The following is a 20,721-nucleotide window of genomic DNA, read 5'->3' as shown; positions in this document are numbered from 1 at the left end:
AACGTGACGGAAACGCAGACTCCGAAATTTCTGGTGCCTAGCGGTGCAGTCTAGCAGCTGCCGGAATGAAAGCTACCCCCGCCGCACGTTGGAGGCATCTATCGGGGGTTGCTATCGTCGCTTCATTTACGTTTGCAGCGGCGTCTTGCCAGCGTTACGATGGATCCCGTTCCCGAACCCGACGACGTAGTTCTCGCAAAAACTCCAGCGTGCATTTCAGCGACCTCAGCCCCCCAGAGCGTGCGATGCTTTTCAGGGAGCACGGTTAGGTTAGGCGCCGGCGGGTCGTTTCCCCCTTCCTCAGTGAGCAGCCGTTGCAAACTAAATATCATAACCCCAGTGCGGGGAGTTGCGAGGGGCCAGGAGAAGGTCGGCGCGTTGCGCCCATCGGAGGCTGGCCGGGGCTTTGGGGCCAACGGATTGCGATTCCTTGAACGGCGCGATTGCACAGTGCAGCAGGCGGCGCCAAGGTCTCCCATCGTTGCAAGGGCCAATTTATTTATTAATTTTTGGCCACAAAAAACGGATGGGCGCTCAAGGGCAGTCGCGTTTAACGGTGGCGGCTTGAAACTAAAGCCGATGCACGACGCTTCAACGGCTTCCGCTGGATCCAACGGGTCCACTGGATCGGGCTCTATTGCCCACTTGCATGTACCTTCAGATGTGTACTGTGAATGAATTAGATTAGCCGAGAGCTCGAAAAGAACAGCTCCGCCCAACTGCCGAAGCTATTGAATTACGTCACAACGCGCACCTCCCCGCGGAGCCGCATCAGTCTGGCCGGGCCGGCAGCGGCTGGCGCACTCGGCGCGAAATAGAGACATGCTCCAAGTCTCCGCCAGTGCAGTCAGAGTGCGCCGAAGCCGTCGAACGCGTCGGCGGTCAAGCGCAGTTGGAAGGGTCTCGCTTTGGCCGACGTGACGTCGCCTTGCAGCACGCGCGCGTGCGCGTCACGCCAGAGCATAAACGCGCCTTAACAGGGCCTTCGCTTAACCGCTAACCAACGTATTCGGTGGCGGCATCTATTGTAGCCACTGAAACCCCCCGCCCGCTCATTGAATAAAAAAAAATCCTGTGCCGAGGCTCGGAATTGAACCAGGGCCTTTGGCGTTTGAGGCGGAGACGCTATAGCCACTCCGCCACGACGGATCAAGGTATAACCATCAATAAAGGCGCATCTAGTGAATGCACTCTTCCGATACAGAAATCTCCGCGCTTTCACTACGTGTATCCTGGCCTAACAGAGCTAGGCCAACAGCAATTTTTCTTAACTGCCTTGTACCTTGTCTCCTGTCCCTAATAAATGATTTCCGTTAAGTAGTTTGAAGTTGACTGGCACAGCCGGGAATGTTTTGCCGGGCGAGCGCGCGAAGACAGAAGTGCTCTGTATACTGCGAACTGCCTTGTACGATCACCGACCATCGTGCCATCATAGTTTCTAAATCGACCATGGCGATCATCTGACCGGCCTTAACAGGCTCCTTCAAAGGTTAACTAGCACTTGAAGCGGCACTTGGAGTTCCTCTACTGTTCCGCGCTTGTAAATCGAGACGCGTCAAAAACAAAACCACAGGGCACGCAGAGCTCATAGACGCGAAGCGCCATAAAAAATCGAAACTCTCCTGGCCGCCTGTGGCGCCGCCAAGCATCAGTTTTCTTTGCTTCCAACATTCAGGTTGTCTTTTGTCTGCCTTCCTTGCGTGATAAAAGTGCACTATCGGTTTTAAAACAAAACTTCAATATTGAACCGTGCAACCTTCCTGTGTCAGCCTCAGAGATTGGCGCTGAAAAATGTAGGACTGCAATGTCGGCTGCCTAATGAAGGTTTCCACCTATTCTTTCTTAAATTTATAAATCATTGATGGTATAACTTGGGCTTAGAGCGTGACAACGTGCATCCCAACAAAGAGGAGAGTTGGCGACGCAAGCGCAACGGGATGACACAAAGCTGAGCACACAAGGCTCCGTACGAACTGTGTGTAGCGACGTTCTGTCGTCTGCCAGTGTCGTCCCATAACGATGCAATGGCACCTTATTTTTGAAACGTCTTTCCCGAGGACTTTGCTGCTCTCCTCATGCAGTTGAAGGCGCAACAGGTAGGCATTGTCATGAAAAAAAGACGAGAACGTCGAAAAGACAAGGTGCTAAGTGGAAAATGAAAACAAAAAGAGGAAAACCGTGCTCAGGTCCGATTTCATGCACTGCCAAAGGCTGACTTCCGGGACACGCTGCCGAACTTCCGGTGGCTTCACTTTCGGGCCGAAGCGTCTAGGCAGAGCCCGGAACCGGCCTTTTTCTTTGTGTTTACTTCAGTCCATGCCCAGCAGTCCCTAGCTCTAGTCCCTCCCTAGAATTCTGTCCCTAGCAACATTTGTTTGTTTTTTCTCATTTAAATAAAAATTTTGGATATTTTTGCAATACAAAGTTTATGAATTTTATAAACACATTTTTTTATGTTCTGATTCTATATGAATTGAATTTGTTGATATGTTGGTATTAGTTGCATCCAATCACGTGACTACTTTTATTTCGCAGGCGGAGATTTGAATCTGTCGGACCGCAGAGACACGCTGTCACTGCCCTTACGCAGCCACGTTACCTCGGCTACGTTAAAACAATGGGTTAGGACATCGCCATTAATTGCGCTTGAGGTGCACCAGGATTGTTTTCTAGCCGTTACGCTAATTGCGTTTGGGTCACATTCTCTCGTTCTACACTCGCCAGATTGCACAGTTGCGCGTCCTTTGTTTAAAGTTTTCTTTTCAGTGCTGTGAGCATTGTGCCTGCCGCCTCGTGGCCTCATTGGAATGGAAGGACCAAATTCACCACCTGCTGAGTCACCAGCACGAGATAAGTATCTGTGCTGTGTGCAAAGCTGAATTTGCTGTTCAGAAATCCCAAAGGAAGGCATGTGCGAAATAAGCGTCCCGAATCTGCGAGCTCATCAGCTCGTGAGAAAACTTACGCATGTGACCTTTGTTGTAATGCTTTTCTCCACAGTCGTGAACTGTTGCAGCACCACGAGCAGGAGCATGGCTTTGTGGCGAGACACAGCACGGTTCAGTTCTCTTCCATTGCAGGTGAGAAAGGATCACGTGTTCAGTTTTTGTTTGTGCATGCACGCATGAAGGAATATGTTGGCTTGTGTACAGGCAAAGAGGTTTGTCTGAAGCACTCGCGCTGTGTTGTGCAGAGCAAAAACAAAAAGGAAATTTTATAGATTCAGTGGTTTTTATAGCAAGAATGTTAGTTTAAAAAGCTCCCTGCAGAAAGACAATAGCATGAAGTGTTGGGTCTCCAGATCGCAGCCCTCTAGACGTCATCTCACGTCTGTATACATATGAGCGCATTCCAACTTACATGCAGAGCATGAGCAAATTGTGGGCTTCAGCTCATGATTTACTCAAAAGGCGGTATTGCCAAAGAGCAATGGAACAGTCTTGCCAAAGAAAAATAAATAGAAGTGTGGAAGGAATCGTTCTCCACTGAATGATCTTTCATGGCTTCCATGCTTATCTGCTCATTTGGAGGGCTCAGTGATAGTGCCTGCATATATAAAGTGCCACTTCGGAATGAATCTAAGTCCAGTGCTTAACTTTGTGTTTTGTTGCACTGTTGTGTGTGTAATTTTTGATGCACAATTCTGTATAGACACCACAAGCAGTGACCAGTTAGCCCATTTTCGTGCTTTCACAAATGCGCAGTATTTCAGAGGTGAATCAAGATCCGGTGGTGCTACAGCTTCTGCATGATGCTCGTCTTGCTAGAAAATTTGCGTTCTTACAGCTACTGAAATACATGTTTCTTTGTGTTAAACATTCGCATGATTTTACACAAATTATTTTAGCTCTTTTAAAAAAGTGTGGACCTGCAGTTCTTATGAAACTTTCATTCATGTTCATAGCGTTCTAGCCTGTGTCACCTGGGTGTATATTTATGCACTGCGTATGTTGTACGAGACAGCTGCAAGTAAAACCAGAGACATTCTACCGGATACGTACACCGCTTTACCGGATGCCTCCCACGCAAGTGCAGTGACATGCATGCGGCCAGGTAAGGTAGGTTGGTATAAGCCTCCAGCAGTATGTCTCTGGTATGCTGAAAATGTGTAATGACTAATGATTGAAGTAGGGGCAACCCGAAATATTGTAGATGTAGGGAGCGAATGTTGACTAAGTTGCGTTTTAACGGTCTCCAAAAAATAATAATGGCCACGGCATGTAGTGAAAAGTCAAGATAACTGATAGTCATTGTGGGTAACTGATTCTATTCAGATAGACGGCAACTACAGCATAAAGCGGCAGAAAGTTAGGTGGGGAAACGAGATTAGGAAGTTGCACTGCAGGGACAAGATGGCCGCAGCTAGCACAGGTATGGGTTAATAGGAGAGTTATGGGAGAGGCTTTTGTCTTTAGTGGCCGTAGTCAGGCTGATGATGATGAAAAGATATATTCAAATCACTAAAGGAACTGCAGCACAAGGCATGGCTATGACAGCACCTTGCTTATGGCCCGCAGATTATACCTAAGTGTTCACAGTTGTGAAGCTTTCAGTACAATATTTTTACAGATTGGTAGCAAGGAAATGCAGAGAGCCTTACTGGAGAAAAATTGGAGAACGGAAATATTTTTGGAGCCGTGCACATTTTGTCAAACCGGTGCCACCCCCCAACCATAGTAAGATGTGATCGAATGGGGACGGCGGCAGCTTTGTGAAACCCCTTTTATGCTACCTATGGCAGCAAGACTACCACAACCAAAAGTACTGGTTTTTCTCCTAATAAGAGAATGGAGAGCGAGCACTATCAATGTTAGGCTGCACAGAACATACACTAAAATTTTTGTGGTCTAGTCTGCGCTGCGCCTAGGCTACTCCACTTCGGGAATACATTCGTAAATACTGCAGCATGTTTACTTTCAATGATTAAACAAAGTAAACAAGCCTGGATGCACCCACGTCGTTTTGCTTTCCTTTGGCACACTCGCCCAGGATAACGAGAATTAGATGTAGTGCGGCTGCGCCTCACAGCCAGCAGGCGCTGCCATGTATCCTATCCAGGCAGCCATGCTGCACCTCTTGCTTCGCACTTCCTGGAATGCTGGGCCATGCTAAAAGCATTTTGAAGTGTTTCTGCGCATCTTACTGAGATGGTACAATGTTTTAGGCACAGCCTGCAGCTTTTCAGGGGGCGTTGCATATGTGGCTCTCGGTGTAAAAAAGTACAATGTTTTTCGGGGAATCTCTCTTTGCTCATCTCATGGCGACGTTCTGCAATCACAAATGCATAAAATTTTCTCTTACTGTGTCTGATATAACTTTGTTTTTCGGTTTGTGCTTGGCTAAGTATTAAATTAACGTCAGCATTTAGCAGTGCTGTTGTTCTTGATGCATTTTATTGCAAGGTAGCTATTAGCAAGTGTAATTAGCATAAGCTTATGTGATCTACATGGCAGGCGAAAGGAGGAGCAGTGCCGTTGGCTCGCTTTGGTGCAAATGGCCTCAGTGTGCCGCATTGTGACCCCACTACCCATGCTGTTACTAGAAAGGCGCAGGTTTGAGCCGCACGTTTCAGATAGTCTGTGGATTGATGGATAGATGGACAAAATCTGCATGCAGAGAGATGCAAATACAGTTTTTAAATGCATTCCTGCATTCAACATAGGTTACATAGTCCCCTGCATAGCTTGGTTGGTACAGCAATGTATGCGACATATGGAGGGCACGGGTTTGCATTGCACATGCAGTACATGGTAGAGCCACTGCTGTGTATATGATCTTATCTTTTTGTTGTGAACTTATCTGGAGGCAGTTACTACGATGTTCTTTGTACCCCTAGCCGCTTTGAGACATTAAGCCCCATAAAACCAAACCCGTCCTACTGTTGTTTTCAACTTTTTAATCAGCTTTCAGTGAGAAAATGATTATGCTTGCAGTATACACAAGTATCTGTACCCACATATAACTTTGATTACCATCATGGTTCTAGATCCTAAATGCCCTGTGTTATTAGTATAAAACTCGATGAATTCTCCTTCTCAACGGGCACTTTTCGGTCTTTTCATAAAGGTCTCGAGAGTGAATGCATTTCTGCTTTAGTTTCAGAAAGCCATCGATACAGATTACTATGCTCCTGGCTCACGTCGAAATATATACTACATTGCCTCTAAAACTGCTTCACTGGTCATGCACAGAAAGCAGCGATAAAGGGTGTCGAAGCAGCCGTCATGCTGATGTCCTCTTGACTACATCAGGGCCCTGCTTTAGGCCCCCCTTTTCAGCAGTGATATTGGTTCTGGTGTAGCATAAAAAATTAGACTATACATGGATGACTGTTTTTAGACTACAGACTATACATGGATGACTGTTTTCATACAAGAGAGAAAGATGATTCGGACAGCTTTACAAATTGACCTTGAAACCTGTGCCCTTGTTCTCAAAAGTGGCTCTTGTCCCCAAGAGTTTTTAAGTAGTGTCACCTGAAAGCTGCACCGTGTGCAGTCAACGGGATTATAACAAATGGAAACAAACTATAAAAATATATATTAAAAATTATATCAAAATTATATCAAAATTATATAAAAAATGGGAACAAATGGACCAAATTATAACAAATGGAAAATCTGGGGGTTTGCATCACATCTCGAACGCAACAAATTGTTCTTCAGGATACTGAGTGGAATTGCATTAAAGCAGCGAACTGAAACTGGACCTTGGCATGTGGCCAGTGACAAGGCTTTGATTGGCGCAGCGATGGCAACACAGACATTGTACGCATGTTGTATGGCTGAAATAGTGATTGGAAGTGCTCTCGGTTTATAAAAGGCCCAATGCGACCAAATACGGCCCTCAAAATTACTTGCTCAAGCAGTGAGTGGGCAGTGACATGCAATTGATGTTTGTGACACTGAAATGTGGTGTTGTGTGCAGAAAACACCTGAACAGAGGCCACGAAATCTGAAGACTTTAAAACGCATTGTGCAGGAATGAACTGCTGCTTGGCTGCCATACTTCAGGGTGGGGAGGGAAGCCCACAGTACAGTAAATGTTTCACTGGATTTCCTGAAGATCAAGAAAATCTTAGAATTGCCCTTTAAAGGACTAAGCTACCCAAGTTTTGCATGCATGCTTTCTTTCAAATCAAGTGATAGACATTACAAAACATGGATCACCGTGTGGCATTCACCTATGACTGCAACATAATTTATAGTCGAATTTCTTCTCTCACGCTGTTTCAGTTTCATCAACTGAACAACAGCTGCCACGTGCCATTACGTCATTTAAGGCATGCAAAACAAGGCAATGTTTCATATTTCCTTGCGTAATTTGCGCACTTTTCCCAGTAATTTAAAGCTCCAAAAGGGTGTGCACAAATTATGTGCACATCCTACATTGGCACGTATAAAACAACCCCACAACTCGCACTGTTCGCTGGTAAAAAGAAAAGGTAGATTGCAAATACAGGCCGATGCATAACACCCCTTCTCCTGAGATGGCATGACTGTGCATGCGGAGCTCAAAGCAATAAATATTGAACAGTACACTCGCAGAGCCAGCAGTCACTGGCAGATGGATACAAAAGGCACTAAAACTGCACCCTCACGTGTGCCTGGCCGAAGAAGGCGAGACTCTGGCACCGTGAGTGATGGATAAGAGGGAGGGTAAAGGCATTTGTTGAGGCGGAGCTCAAGGTAGACCTCTTTTATGGTGCGGCGAAGGGTGAGTCTCCCACCGTCCTCCGAGGGCTTGGGCCAGGGGATCAACGGTGCCCGGAAAAGTGTGTCGCGGGCGAGCTGATGGGCCAGCTCATTGCCGTCAATCCCTGAATGCCCAGGGACACAGCGGGGGAAAACGATGGAAGGCTGCAGTGCGGAGACCGCTCGTTCGACCTCCTGTTGGAGAGAAGGGGTCAGGGTGCGTTTCTGTATGTGGTGTATAGCGGCTTGTGAGTCTGAATAGACTGTGTACTCTTGGAGAGAGGGAAGGAGGGCAAATGACTGGAGGGCATGCGCAATGGCGAGGACCTCGAGGGACAATGCGTCTGGAGGGTGTAGATACGGCCCGCTGGTGTGGGTTTCAGGAGCAGGGAGGTGTGGATGGTACAGGGCGTAGCCGCAGGAACCTCGAGGAGCCACGAAGGAGGCATCCGTGTAAGCTACACCCTGGGTATCAAAGAGCGGGGAATGGTGCTGTGCGGCCGCATGTCGACGTCCGGTGTGCAGGACGGGGGACATGTTGGTCGGGAGGGGAAGGATACGAAGATTGGGAGCGGGGGTGGGAATAGGAGAGGTAAACGGGGAGATTGGAATGGGCAAGATACCCGCTTGAGTCAATAACCACTGACCCTGACGGGTAAGGGAAAGCCGGGCAAGCTGCGAGTCACGATGGAGACTGAGAAGAGAACGAAGAGGATGGAGGAGGCCTGTGGCAAAGAGCTTAGTGGTAGAGGTAGTGATAGGGAGGTTGAGAGCTGCCTTGTAGAGGCCCACAAGGGCAGTCTGAAGAGCGTTGAGTCTGGGTAAAGGAAGCGTAGGGTGCAAAGTACAAGACCTTGTTGAGGGCCAGCGCGTGGGCAACGCGGCACGCGTGAGCCTCGTGGAGACCTGAGCGTCGAGTGACCACGCGCCGCAGGAGGTGAGTTACAGAGTGGCAGGTGGTGACAGCGCGGTGGAGGGCTTGCACATTCTTAGCCGCATGCAAAGGGAAGCCAAGAACTTTGCACTGTGTGACGACAGGAATGGGAGAGCCAGAAAGGTGGAGAGAGACGAAGTGGTTGTGTGAGCGCTGGTAGGAGGAATGGTTGAGAAGGAGAAGCTCGGATATCTCAGGTGCAGGAGAGAGGCCAGCGGTGGTGAGAAAGGAGTTGATGAGATCTAGGCCACGTTGCAGGGTGTCCTGTACGTGACCGGGAGAGCCAGATGAACACCAGAGAGTGATGTCATCGGCGTAAAATATGTGATGCAGGTTGGGAATTTCAGCTAGCTGGGAGGCGAGAGGGGCCATAGCGAGATTGAAAAGGGTAGGAGAGAGAACAGCACCTTGAGGGGTGCCACGGGTGAGGTGGTGTGGGTTAGACAAGTGGGTATCTACTCGAAAGAGAGCCACACGTTTAGAGAGGAATGAGCGGATATAGGAGTACATGCGGGAGCCACAATCCAAAGAGGCGAGTTGAGAAAAGATGTGATTGTGGCAAACACCGTCAAAGGCCTTGCGAACATCGACAGTCACAAGTGCGTAAATTTGAGTGGGTGTAGGGGACAGGAACGTTTGCTGGAGAATCAGAAACATGTCCTGTGCACAGACGTGGCGTCGGAAGCCAATGAGAGAATGGGGGAAGAACTCCCGTGCCTCAAGAAAATCAGAGGCGAGTCAGAGCCATTCGCTCAAGGGTCTTACCAACGCACGACGTCAGGGAGATTGGGCGGAGGTTAGAGAGAGAGGGAGGTTTGCCCGGCTTTGGAATCATAGAAATAAGGGAGGATGTCCAGGAGCTCGGCAAGCAGCCGCTCTCCCAGGCCTCATTGTAGGTTTGAAGGAGGAATTCTTTGGCGCAGTCAGGAAGGTTACGAAGTGTGGTGTATGTAATGGCATCCTCACCGGGAGCCGAGCGTGTAGCATTAGCAGCCAGAGCAGATTCGAGCTCCCGGAGAGTGAAGCATTGGTCCAGATCGGGGTTAGGTCCACCTGAGTACACCGGGTAGGAGGGTGCCAGAGGGGGCGGGAGGTAGAGAGAGGCGAGTTGATCAAAAACTTCGGAGGGAGTCCCCTGAGTGAGGGCTTTAGCTAGAGTGGGAGCAAGGGCAGGCTTAGTGCCAAGGAGGGATTTAAAGAGAGACCATGCAGATCGCGAGTGCAATGCAGAATCAAGGCCATCGCAAAGAGCACTCCAACGAGAGTGCTCGAGGGAGGCGCAGTGGGCGACGATCTCAGCCCGCAGAGCAGTGATCCGGGAGGAAAGTTGGGCATTGTGTGGTTGGGAGCGAAAGGAGCGTTGAAGACGTTTACGGCGACTCCATAAACGGATAAGGTGAGGATCTGGGTCTTGGATTGGGTAACGAGAGCGAACGCGACGGCTACTGGACGTGAGCGCTGCAGAGATGCGCGACGTCCAGTCGTCGTAGGATTGAAAGGAGTCCGAGGCGAGATTAGTGCGAAAAGCATGCCAGTCAGTGTGAATAACCGGATGACAGCGAGGGATGTGGGAAAGAGAGGTGGTGATATGGATGAGAAAGTGGTCACTTAGAAGAGTTTCGGCTGTCACCTGCCAGTGAAAGGAAAGTGAACCCCGAGAGAATGTGAGGTCGGGTGTCGTGGGGCGTTGTGAGGCAATGCCCGCTCGAGTAGGAGAGCCAGGAGTATTAAGAAGGGTGAGGTGGCGTTCCTGGGCCAGACAATGCAGGAGGCGGCCGGGTTTGAGGGTTTGTGGGTAGCCCCAGAGTGTGTGAGGGGCATTAAAGTCACCACCAAAGAGGAGATGGGAGGTAGAAGGAAGAGAGTGAAGGAATTTGCCCAGAGCAGAGAATAAAGAGGAAGTGACCGGGGGGTTGTAAAAAGACAAAAGGACGAGTGAGATGCGGGAAGAAGGGTGGTAATAAACCACATAAACTAAATATTTAAGGAGGGTGGAGGGGATGTCAATTTGCTCCACGAGCACGTCACTGCGTACATAAATAGACGCAAGTGGTGTGGCCGTAGTGGCATGGTAGGCGCGGTAGCCTGGGACATTGCGGGCCGTCCGGGTCTCCTGGAGAAGGAGAAAATGAGGCAGAGAGAGGCGGGTGAGTAGATACTGGTGGAGGGTGGTCTTATTGTGGCAAAGATTTCGGCAGTTCCACTGCACAATTTCGAGGTCCTCGCCAAACGCCATTATGAGAGTGAAGAGGAACGCGATGGTATGCGTTCCTTCTTTTTTGCCGGGGGCAGTGACTCATGGACGGATTGGAGCATAGATGTGAAAGATTCCAATTGCTTTGATTGTGCTTGGTGGGTGGTAAGAATCTGGAGAACCGAAGTTTCCAGCTGAACCAAGCGAGTGTGATGTGCCTGTGTGGTGGTTTCGACAAGGTCAGCCAAAGGGGCGACCTAGGCGCTGGAGGAGGGAGTGGGGAACGTGGCAAGGTGCTCATTTAGCTTGCTAAGCTGGGAGGTAAGAGAGGAGGTGGTTGTCTGGAGGGTTTGAGTCAAGGCATGTATCTGCTGTTGTAGATCGTGGGAACTGTGCTGCTGCTCTCGCTGCTGGCGTTCCAGCATTGCGAGCCGGAGGTCGAAGGAGCGGCTCACGTCAGTCAAGGATGGGGAGGGTGGTGTAGTGGAAGGGAGAGACGCTGGCACCGAGGATCCTTTAACTATGGTGGTGGTGGTGACGTGATCGGAGCTGACGGATATTCATGATTAGAGGAGGAGGAGGAGGAGGGGGTGGTGGGTTGAGTGGCCCGGCGCAAAGCTAGGCGTCGGAGATGAGCAGCTTTAGCACACTCGCGTTGTTTAGCAAGGAGGAAGGGGCAAGTGGGGTCGAGGGAGGGGTGGGTGTTCACCTGGCAATGAACGCACCAGGGCTGGGCACACACATGAGCGGAAGGGTCAGCGGGTAGAGGAGCAGCACAGCGACGGCACTTTGCCGGAACGCTGTGCTGGGTGCATTGGTGGGCGCGGTGGCCTAGAGTGAGACAACGGGTGCAGGTGGGAGGCTTAGGTTTATGAGGATGGCACCGGAAGGCAACGCGTTTGAAATATACAAAGTGGGGGATGACGGTACCAGCGAACGTTATGAGCACTGATTGAGTGGATCCCATCATGCGAGCAGCGAGAATATCTGTTTTGAAAGATTCTAGATCATGCATGAGCTCATCAGGAGTGAAGTGACCACCGGCGTTATGGATGACGCCGAGGCATGAGATGGGAGGATGGGGGGAATAAGTTTTGATGCTGACAGGCTTACCGTGAAGGTGCGTGATAGAAAGTAGGAGGTGGGCGGTGAGAGGAGAATGAGTTTTTAAAAACACAAGGCTTTGGGCTGGCCTGGCCTGAAGGGTGATGTCTGCACAGGTCTTGGAGGAAAGTTGTGCAGTGGAGGTGACTGCAGCGAGCACGTCGTAGAGAGGCAGCTTGGGATTGAGGGTACCAGGAGGGAGTTGTATGCCAACAGTGATGAGCTCGGAGCGGGGTCGGGTGGCGGAAGCAGGCTTACGGCTGGCACCGATGGTGCTCCAGCCGATTTCCGGGGATGGAGTGTCGTCTACCGGGGACGCCATGAAGTCCATGTCTGCCGACGAATCGTCAGCCTGAGGCGCAATCTGTGACGCTGGTGCCGGGCTGCAGGTCTTGGTGTCAGCGGGTAATGTGGCTGGTGTAGGCACGGCGGCACCGGCGGCGTCGACGAACGCAGGCGGCTGCGACGCGTCTATGGGCCCAAAGGTGTTGGCGTCCCTTAGAGCGTGGAGTTGGCTAGCAGTGGACGCTGCGGCGACGACGACCGCTGCCGGCTGCGCCGCGGCTGTCGATCTGGAGCTCCCAGCGTCGCTCACAGTGTTGGTTGCGACAGGATTTTGCGCGGTGGCGTGGGCGGTTGGAGTAGGCCCCGCGGTGGCGACATCAGTGAGTCTGGGCTGCAGGGGCTTCGTCAGACGCTGCATTGCAGAGGTGCAGGCGCGGCGCGTTAGGGATAGCGAGGCGCCGTGCCGCTTAAGACTTTCAGACTTCGTATAATACGTTTATTGACCAACTGCACATGTGCAAATATAGAAGTGGGCCGAACGAGAGGGCACACAATGTGTTTTTTGCGGCAGTCACCCACTGTGGTGGCTTCTTTGCAGTGCCTCAATGCGACAAGGCGAAGCACCACCGCCGCCATCAAGCACAAAAAATAAAAACTGTGCTAGCGTTCACAATGGCTGTTTCTGCGGGGTCACAATATGAAGAGGAGAAACGCTGAGGCTTCTTCGCGGTGCATAAAAGAAACGAGGCGAAGCTTCTATCAACTACAGCGATCAACTTATATATGAATTGGCCGGGTCTAGGACACGCAGCTTAAAAAGCAGAAGCCCTGCGACAATTAGCTGCCGCAGTGGCTTTCCCACAGTACTGGAGAGCAAAGGAGTGAAGCATCTAAAAATTGCAAGGCAGATTTTTTGGTTACTTTCGTCACTGCCATCGACGGACCGTACGCGTTACGAATTTCCTTCTGCGCTAAAGAAAGCACGAACGCGGACTGAATTCAGCGAGCTCTCGAATAGGATCTGTTCAGCTCTTGTGCCAAGAAATGCCAATCGACATTTTTATAAAGTGAAATTGCCAATAAATGTTTTTTACCTCAATTCAGCAGTTACATTTCTCAAAATGAGGTGGTTTGGATAATGTTCCTTCCCGCAAGTAAAAAAAAATGTACAAGGTTTTACTGTATTCCTGTCAATCAACGGTGCCGACACATCACAGCCGCCACTTAACGCACCTGCGCAGTGCTCACAAGAAGCCTTCCTTCAGATTCTTTCCACAGAGCACATGGTTAGCAGCGCTAGGGACGGCACATGCAACGACATCCATCTATCTACTGAACACAAGGGTTCCAAGGTTCGAGCGACACTGTCGAGAGAGAGACTCGGCAGTAACATACGACCGCACTCTGCAGGTCGAAGCGGTAGCTCGTTTGCTGCCAACTCGTCAGTGCCCAATACTCTTGGTATCCAGCTAGTCCAGTTTCCTAAGTCCTCAAAAGCATTGTGCACTCTCTGGGGCTAAGTTTGAGGAAATGCAGGACGGAGCTAACAGTTTATTGCGAAAACTTTGTTATCGGGAACGGGATCCATACCAGCTGCCGGTGTCAACGAAGATACAAAAGATGCCTTCAACGTCTGGCCGGTGGTTGCTTTTCCTTCGGCTGCTGCTAGCCCCGCTTGCAGTCAACAATCACAGAGTCCGCGTTTACGTCATGGTTCACGTCACTTTTTGGAAGTGACATCATCAGTGTCCAGAGTTTGAATCAGAGTGGTGGGAAAATCGTTCTGAACTCAGAATCCAAATCTCTCTGCAATAAATTAGTCTTTTGCTGTTGGACAAACAACAACTCTTTGAAATGCCCACATATTGGATTTTGCTAGCAATAGAGTTGTTCTCAGTGTCCCTTTAAGCTGAGTCAGGTGAAAATAGTGACTCTGTCATTAATATGCAGTTAGCAGGCCAGCTTTGAAGGATGGAGATAGAAAGGGCACATACATAACCAGTGCATTCGTCTTTGCACTGTGGTTTTGCAAGGAAAGGAACCTCTCTTACAGCTAAACTAATTCTGCGTGTTTGTTTGGCTCTCTTACATGTGCGCGCCAAAGACCTGCAGCATGGCATCGCCAGTGGTTCGTCTGCTGCAAGGAAGCAACTTCTTTAATATTCAGCATTCAACGTGTTGCAAGTGCAATACGTGAAAGCTGCTGTCCAACTGTGGATGATGAAAACAGCCTAAAAATTCCTGCGGGTGAACTGCTTCATTATGAGAGGTCATGGTACTGGAGGGCACTGGCCCACAAAATAAATTGCTGTTCCCTAATACGTTTCTTTTGTCACATTGATTGCAGTTTTATGTGTTGACCTATACTGTTGGGGAGAGAGCGCCTTCGTGTGCTCTTTAAATGACTGCATTACAAAAGCCTGAATATTGACAACGTAGACCTGCGTGCCTGGAGTGTGAAAACTTACCACAGCGCTTGAGTGTGCTTAATAAACCTGCAATTGTGGTCTCGCCGTCTTATTTACTGGGGCCTTCCTGTAGCATGCAACCTTGCAAAATTGCAGTCTGCGAAAAGAAATAAAAAGAAGCATTAGGCATAAATCCACGACTCTGGGGATGACTTTCCATTTATTTCCATGGACTAGATTTACACATGTACAACCACCATACTACATTAATGACAAAGGTAGCACCGTGCTTGCAGCAAGCAGATTTGACAGAATTGAGGAAATAGAAGCAAACATAAAAACGAGACTAGGGTAACGCATTAGCAGAAAAGTAAAATTCCTTGCAAACGCAGAAAATGCAACCAACAAGCTACTACAGCAACATAAAGCCGCAGTAGCTCAGCTGGACGCTAATTCGACCCTGGCTGCAGCGGTCACATTTCAACGGAGGTGAAATGGTAGAGGCCTGTGTACTGTGCATATTAACAAACCATTCCCCCTGCTTGGTCGCCTGCCTGCTTCTTGCCTGCCCTGGTATTGAAGTTGCCCATCAGCACGGTGTACTCAATTAGCCTTATGTCATCCCACAGCACAGCCCATATTCCTCCTTAAAACCAATTATGGGGCAGGGCTTGGTGGAGATATGGCAATGGAACTGTAGGAACTTTGCAGAAAATGGGAGAACCTACAGCTCCACAATGAAACCCTCTCAAAAGAAAAGAGCCTACAAGACACAAAGGTAAAAAATGATTAGGATATAAAACAGCAAAACCGATCAAGACGTGCGAAAGTGGGCTGACTCAATTGATTTGGGCGAAGTTAATTTTGAGGGGTGATCCAAGCATATACCGTGCCATTCCAACATATTGAGACATCCTAGATTATTACAGGGGCTGATGGAAGTGCTACTCAGCCCCGCACAAAAAACTAACCAAAAGAGAGGTGGTAGATTAGAGAAGGCTGCAGACAGGCACCTGCTCACACCTGCATGAACTCCAAAAGATGTGCCCTGCACAATACACTGACAAATGCCCGTGGTGCAAGCTAACCGACAATCGTACATGTAACATGGACCTGCCCGCATGCAGTTGGATCTGAAAAGACAACCCAAGCGTGACACAGTGGAAACACCTGCTGCCCAGCAGGGAAGGAGATGTACAGAGGTTTCTCATACTTGCCAGCCAATACGGCAGCAACCAGGTGCGGCATCCTAGACCAAGGGTCAACCACATCACGTGGCAGCCTGTAAGGGCTACTGACGTCTCTAAAGATGTGGAAATAGTATTTGTCTAATACTTAACTCCAAGTCAATGTACATAATGCCCTAATCCAATTTTGGGTATGGGCCAAGCAAATTTTCACCTAGCAGCAACTCTAATAATAAATGGCAGTTACCAGTATACCTCGAGGGAAATAAGAGTTGTGGCTTCATAGTCCCCTCAGGTTTTTTTGGATTGCTCGTGAAGCAGTGCTTTAAGGCTAAAAAGTAAAAGTTCACGACCATAAAACGTGAAAATGCTAAGGAACGAAGACCACTCACGGCCGTCTTGGTCCACAGAAATATGATGACAATACAGCACGACACACAATGAAACTGTGCACACTACCTCCCGATTGAGCTTGTAGCACAAAAAAAGAAGCAAGGCACCATTCTTCATTCTAGATATATATAGCAACCCCAAAAGCGGAGTCCTATAATAATGAAAGCCATCAACGAATCCAGAAAAATAAGCAAAACGAATCCCTTAAAAGTATCAACGCAAAACGCATGGCAGGGGGTTACAGAACAATTTTAAATAAAGGAATGAGCCTCTGGCAACACATTCGAGGCAATGGCTACACATGTGATGGATCTGCTAGTGCCAACTAGGATAAAAAATAGTGTGCAAGCCAACACAGGCCCAGACTTGACCCTATGTTAAAACATGATACATGCACAATGTAGAAACATAAATGAGAACCTAGGAAGCGACCATTACTTAGCAGCACACCCAAGAAGGGAGACACGAGTGGTAAACTGGGATAAGAAAGAAGGCAAGGCAATGCAGATGGCAAGAAGATTGAAAAACAAAACGAATGCACTGACCCTTGAAGGATGCAGAGCACACCACAAAGACTATAGGAATAGAAGCAGAAAACAAAGCCACTGATAGTACGTTATTACACATGTGTCAGACACATAATAGCTTACAAAAGAGATGGCTGAAACAAACACAACAAAAACTAACGGTTATAACAACCAAACTAGACAGACAAATCAAAAGCCATGCTCGAGAAACAATAATGAGAACAAATCTAAGATATATTTTAGACCCAGATAACATTAACACAAACAGAGCATGGAAGCCCACCCAATGACGAAGAGATGATCAAGAAAATGCAGAAGCACCTACACAGCATGAAAAAAAAAACTCTTCGCAACTACAGCAGCAACCTCAACCCTAAAATGATAAAGACAAAACAATACCATAGGTAATAGCATCCATGCAGAAAACTACCACATCCTCTGCACCAGGAGCAGAGGAGCTTGCCAACAAAACACTCCAAAACCCAGAAAAGGACTCTATTCAGGAGATCAGAGTACAACTGCTGGAAAGATGGACGGCTGCCAGACACCTGGAAACACGCCAAGGTACTTCTCATAGTCATACCTAAGCCTGGAAAGAAACTCGCTAACCAACCTCACGCCCATATTCCTAGCCTAATGTTTACGGAAGGTTCTGGAGCGTGTGGCACTATCTACTTTACAGGACTACATGGACAAGCACAATCTCTTCCCGCACATGATGACAGGCTTCCAACCGAACCTATGTATGCAAGCTATAATGCTCAAGCTTTCTGAAGATGTAATATGCACACTGACTAAGGCCAACACTAAAGCAATACTGGCACTCGACCTCACGAAAGACTGATAATGTCACCCACACTGCCATCACAAATGCCCTAAAGGCAGAAATCACTTCTGTAAGCATCAAGTCAGATACACTACAGCCAAGGATCAAAAGCACAGCAATGCTCTCCAAACTTATTGCATACATTGGAGAAATCAACAGGCTCATAAGACAAATGACAAATGCCAGAGAAAGATGGAAGCAGATTTAAGGAGGCTAGTGCAGGCCCTAATGCTCAGCCGTATAGTATACTCCCTCTCCTTTTCTCAAACTTCAGGCAGCAGATAAGGAGAAGGTTGAATGGCTCGCAGCACAGTCATGCAAGGCAGCCTTTCATCTCCCTAAGAACACATGTACAGGCTGCTGCAGCTAGGCATCCACAACACGCTTCCCAAGCAATCTGAGGCACATAGAACCACGCAGTACAACAGACCAACAAAAGCACCAATGGGAAGTCCCATTCTAGGAACATTAGATATAAAGCAAGAATTGCATAGGGACAAATACTGCAGAAATCCCAAGAGACATACACAGGCATCAAAGAATAGATCCAATCCCAAAAAACACGCATCCTGGATGTCACGCAGAAAGACGGAAGGAGAGAGCTAAAGCCCTCCACAGGCAACACTCGAACAATAAGGAGGCAGTATGCATGGGCACTGCAGAGCTCTGCGATCATGATGCCTTTTGCAGAGGCATCATGGACACGGATGTAAAACCAATATCAGCTGCTTCCGTATGGAGCACAAAGGTACACGAAGCAGAAGAAGCGGCCATTGCCTTACACATTATAAAAACGGAAGCCAAGACGATTTTCAGGAACTATATAGTATACTACAAGAATACTAGTCCAGTACACTACAGCTACTCCAAGACAACCGTTCGAAACATTGCAAAAGGGAGGATCCACAAACCCGCCAGACAAATCCTAAAAGAGCAATACCTTAACACAAAACCCATTAGAATCATATGGGTTCGAGCCCACACGTTGTATCCTGGGAATGAGGTGGCCTGCAACTTAGCCCGAAGTTTCGCTAACCTGGCAATGCATGAGCCGGTCCTGCGGTCGCCCTGAGAGACCCTGACCACCTACCATGGAATTGCACATTATAGAAACAACAGAAGGATGCTCCCACCGACTGAAAAAAGCCTTAGCATACATCAACAGGTGGCATGGCAGAAACCGCAAATAAACACATTTCCAAACCCCCATGTTCCAGGGCTTCCTACACCCGCCATTGTAAGCTCTGCGGGGCCACAAAAGCAGATTTAAAGCACATTTCATTCGAATGCAACAATCTGAAACCGAAGAAAGGTTGGCAACTCTCAAACGAGCAAGAGTGGGAGGATGCTGCGTTCAGCTTGGACCCACCGTCTCAACTGCAGGCAACTGCGCTTTGGAACTGGGAACGGAAAGACCGGACCCCACGACCAGAACATGCAGAACCGGAAGGCCTGATCGAACAGCCACCTCTTGTACTCTGGAAGCCCACTAGAATCAACCAAATCCGTTCTGTCAACGAAATATAGTTACCACCACCACCATGCGCAAATGACACTCTACAGACAAAAGCACAGCTATAGTTTTTTTCCCAAGCAATTCAACAAGTCACGCACACAACTACACACAATTTTTACACACAAGCAACGATAGCGCGCACAGCGACAATCGACTGCAGCACGCAAGGAACAGATACACGGAAGACCAACGCCAAGGACAAAAGATGTGTCGTCTTGCTCCATTTTAGAAGGCAGACTCCTCACTGGTGAACAATATAGTGCAGAGGTTTTCGGAACACGGAAATACGATAAAGCCCGACGCTATGCAGTACAAGTAAGCGGTCACGAACTCAAGGATATGCTTTGTACTTCCCTGTGCCACCTGCAAAATGCAGTCTGCGTCACCCCTGTGCAGAGCGCTCGAGCAATGTGCACCGTGCAATAAAAACAAGATGGAAAGGAGCCCAAGCTTTCCGGGAAAGATGGTTGTGCCCATTTTGCTTGCAGGCTGTACTATCAATACCTGGCTGGGCCTCTCGGCGATGTGCAATTGCACGTTTTTCGTGTTTTTAGAGTTCCGAAAACTTCTAAGGCTCATGCACAGCAGCGGCCGAAATAGTAAGGTCCACGCTTCAACGTGTAACTTTTCTCGCGGCGACTGTATAGAAGATAAGCTTTTATTTTCTTGTGCTTGTATTTAGGAGATCGCACCACAAGCAATCGCTGGTTTGTGTATAACGCGTGCTCCATATTATGACCGCATCTGTACGAAAGAATAGCCCGCCTCGAATAAGCAATGAAAACAAACACCGCACACTGAGTACCGGCATGCTAATTAAGAAGGGTTACTTGCGTTATAAACAACTCACTTTAAAAACGCCGCCACCATCAGTCACTCGCATTCGATCCTCTTGGCACCCTGATTCCCTGGAATCGCTAGCTAAATGTCAGTTATCGCTCTCGCTTAATATTCTACACGTTCGCGATGGCTTTACCTGTTAAGCAGGTCGAAATGCAGGTTGAAGCAAGGCGGATTTATGTTGAAGTACACTACACGTCGCACGCACGCACTCCGCCATATTTGTTTACGTTTCACCGAGTTGTGCTAGGCTACAGGCTCGTTTTGACTTGAAATGGATACAAACTCGTGAAGTAGGAACTGATGCGAAAGTGTATTTTGCTTACAAACTGATACAGAAGCAGCCTTATATTAATTAACAACAGAAATTAAGATAAATTGCGCATTCTTTCTCGCGCAGCGAGGCCTAAATTTCTTCTGCATAGCCCCTTTCAAAATAAGTCCAAGGGCGCTGCCATAGTGAACACTGGGCTGTGGTTGTAGCGCAAGAAAGAGATCAAGATTAAACTCCCCCCTGCCCACTCCACAACTGACCCCCCCCCCCCCCAAAAAAAAATGATTAACTTTTTTTTACGCAGCCCCCCCCCCCCCCCCCCCCCCGGTAATACGTCGTCTGTTCAAACCCCTGCCACAAGCTAGGGTCTAACTTATATACCTAGAAAGTTTATGCTGCACGAAACACTGAACTGCATGACACCATCCAAAGCACTGTGCGGCAATGTTACATTTTTTTTTACTCAGCCCCCGATTATTTACGGCGCACAGTGCGGACAGCTTTCCGACCGAACGAGCTGCATATGCTGTCACGAAGAA

The 20,721-nt window shown here is 48.6% G+C and overlaps 1 protein-coding gene across 5 annotated transcripts in view; it reads right to left on the bottom strand.

Moving 5' to 3' along the window:
* The window catches only part of LOC144115048 (uncharacterized), a 42,404-nt gene extending 22,271 nt beyond the window's left edge, over window positions 1–20,133 (bottom strand). Inside the window, exons 1-5 of one of the 5 annotated variants that reach the window (XM_077649179.1) lie at window positions 20,045–20,133; window positions 19,919–19,976; window positions 18,922–19,041; window positions 14,680–14,776; window positions 11,936–12,623 (exon numbers count right to left, since the gene is read on the bottom strand). In XM_077649179.1, coding sequence (XP_077505305.1) covers window positions 11,936–12,257 — 322 coding nt within the window. In that variant the 5' untranslated portion in view covers window positions 12,258–12,623; window positions 14,680–14,776; window positions 18,922–19,041; window positions 19,919–19,976; window positions 20,045–20,133. The other 4 variants (XM_077649177.1, XM_077649176.1, XR_013311218.1 and 1 more) reach the window with 4 other exon arrangements.
* Between the last annotated feature and the right edge of the window lie 588 nt (window positions 20,134–20,721).

The sequence above is a fragment of the Amblyomma americanum genome, chromosome 1, assembly GCF_052857255.1.
Source record: "Amblyomma americanum isolate KBUSLIRL-KWMA chromosome 1, ASM5285725v1, whole genome shotgun sequence".
NCBI lineage: Eukaryota > Metazoa > Arthropoda > Arachnida > Ixodida > Ixodidae > Amblyomma > Amblyomma americanum.
The sequence above is the reverse complement of the archived record's forward strand: the minus strand, read 5'-3'. Positions and strand labels throughout refer to the sequence as shown.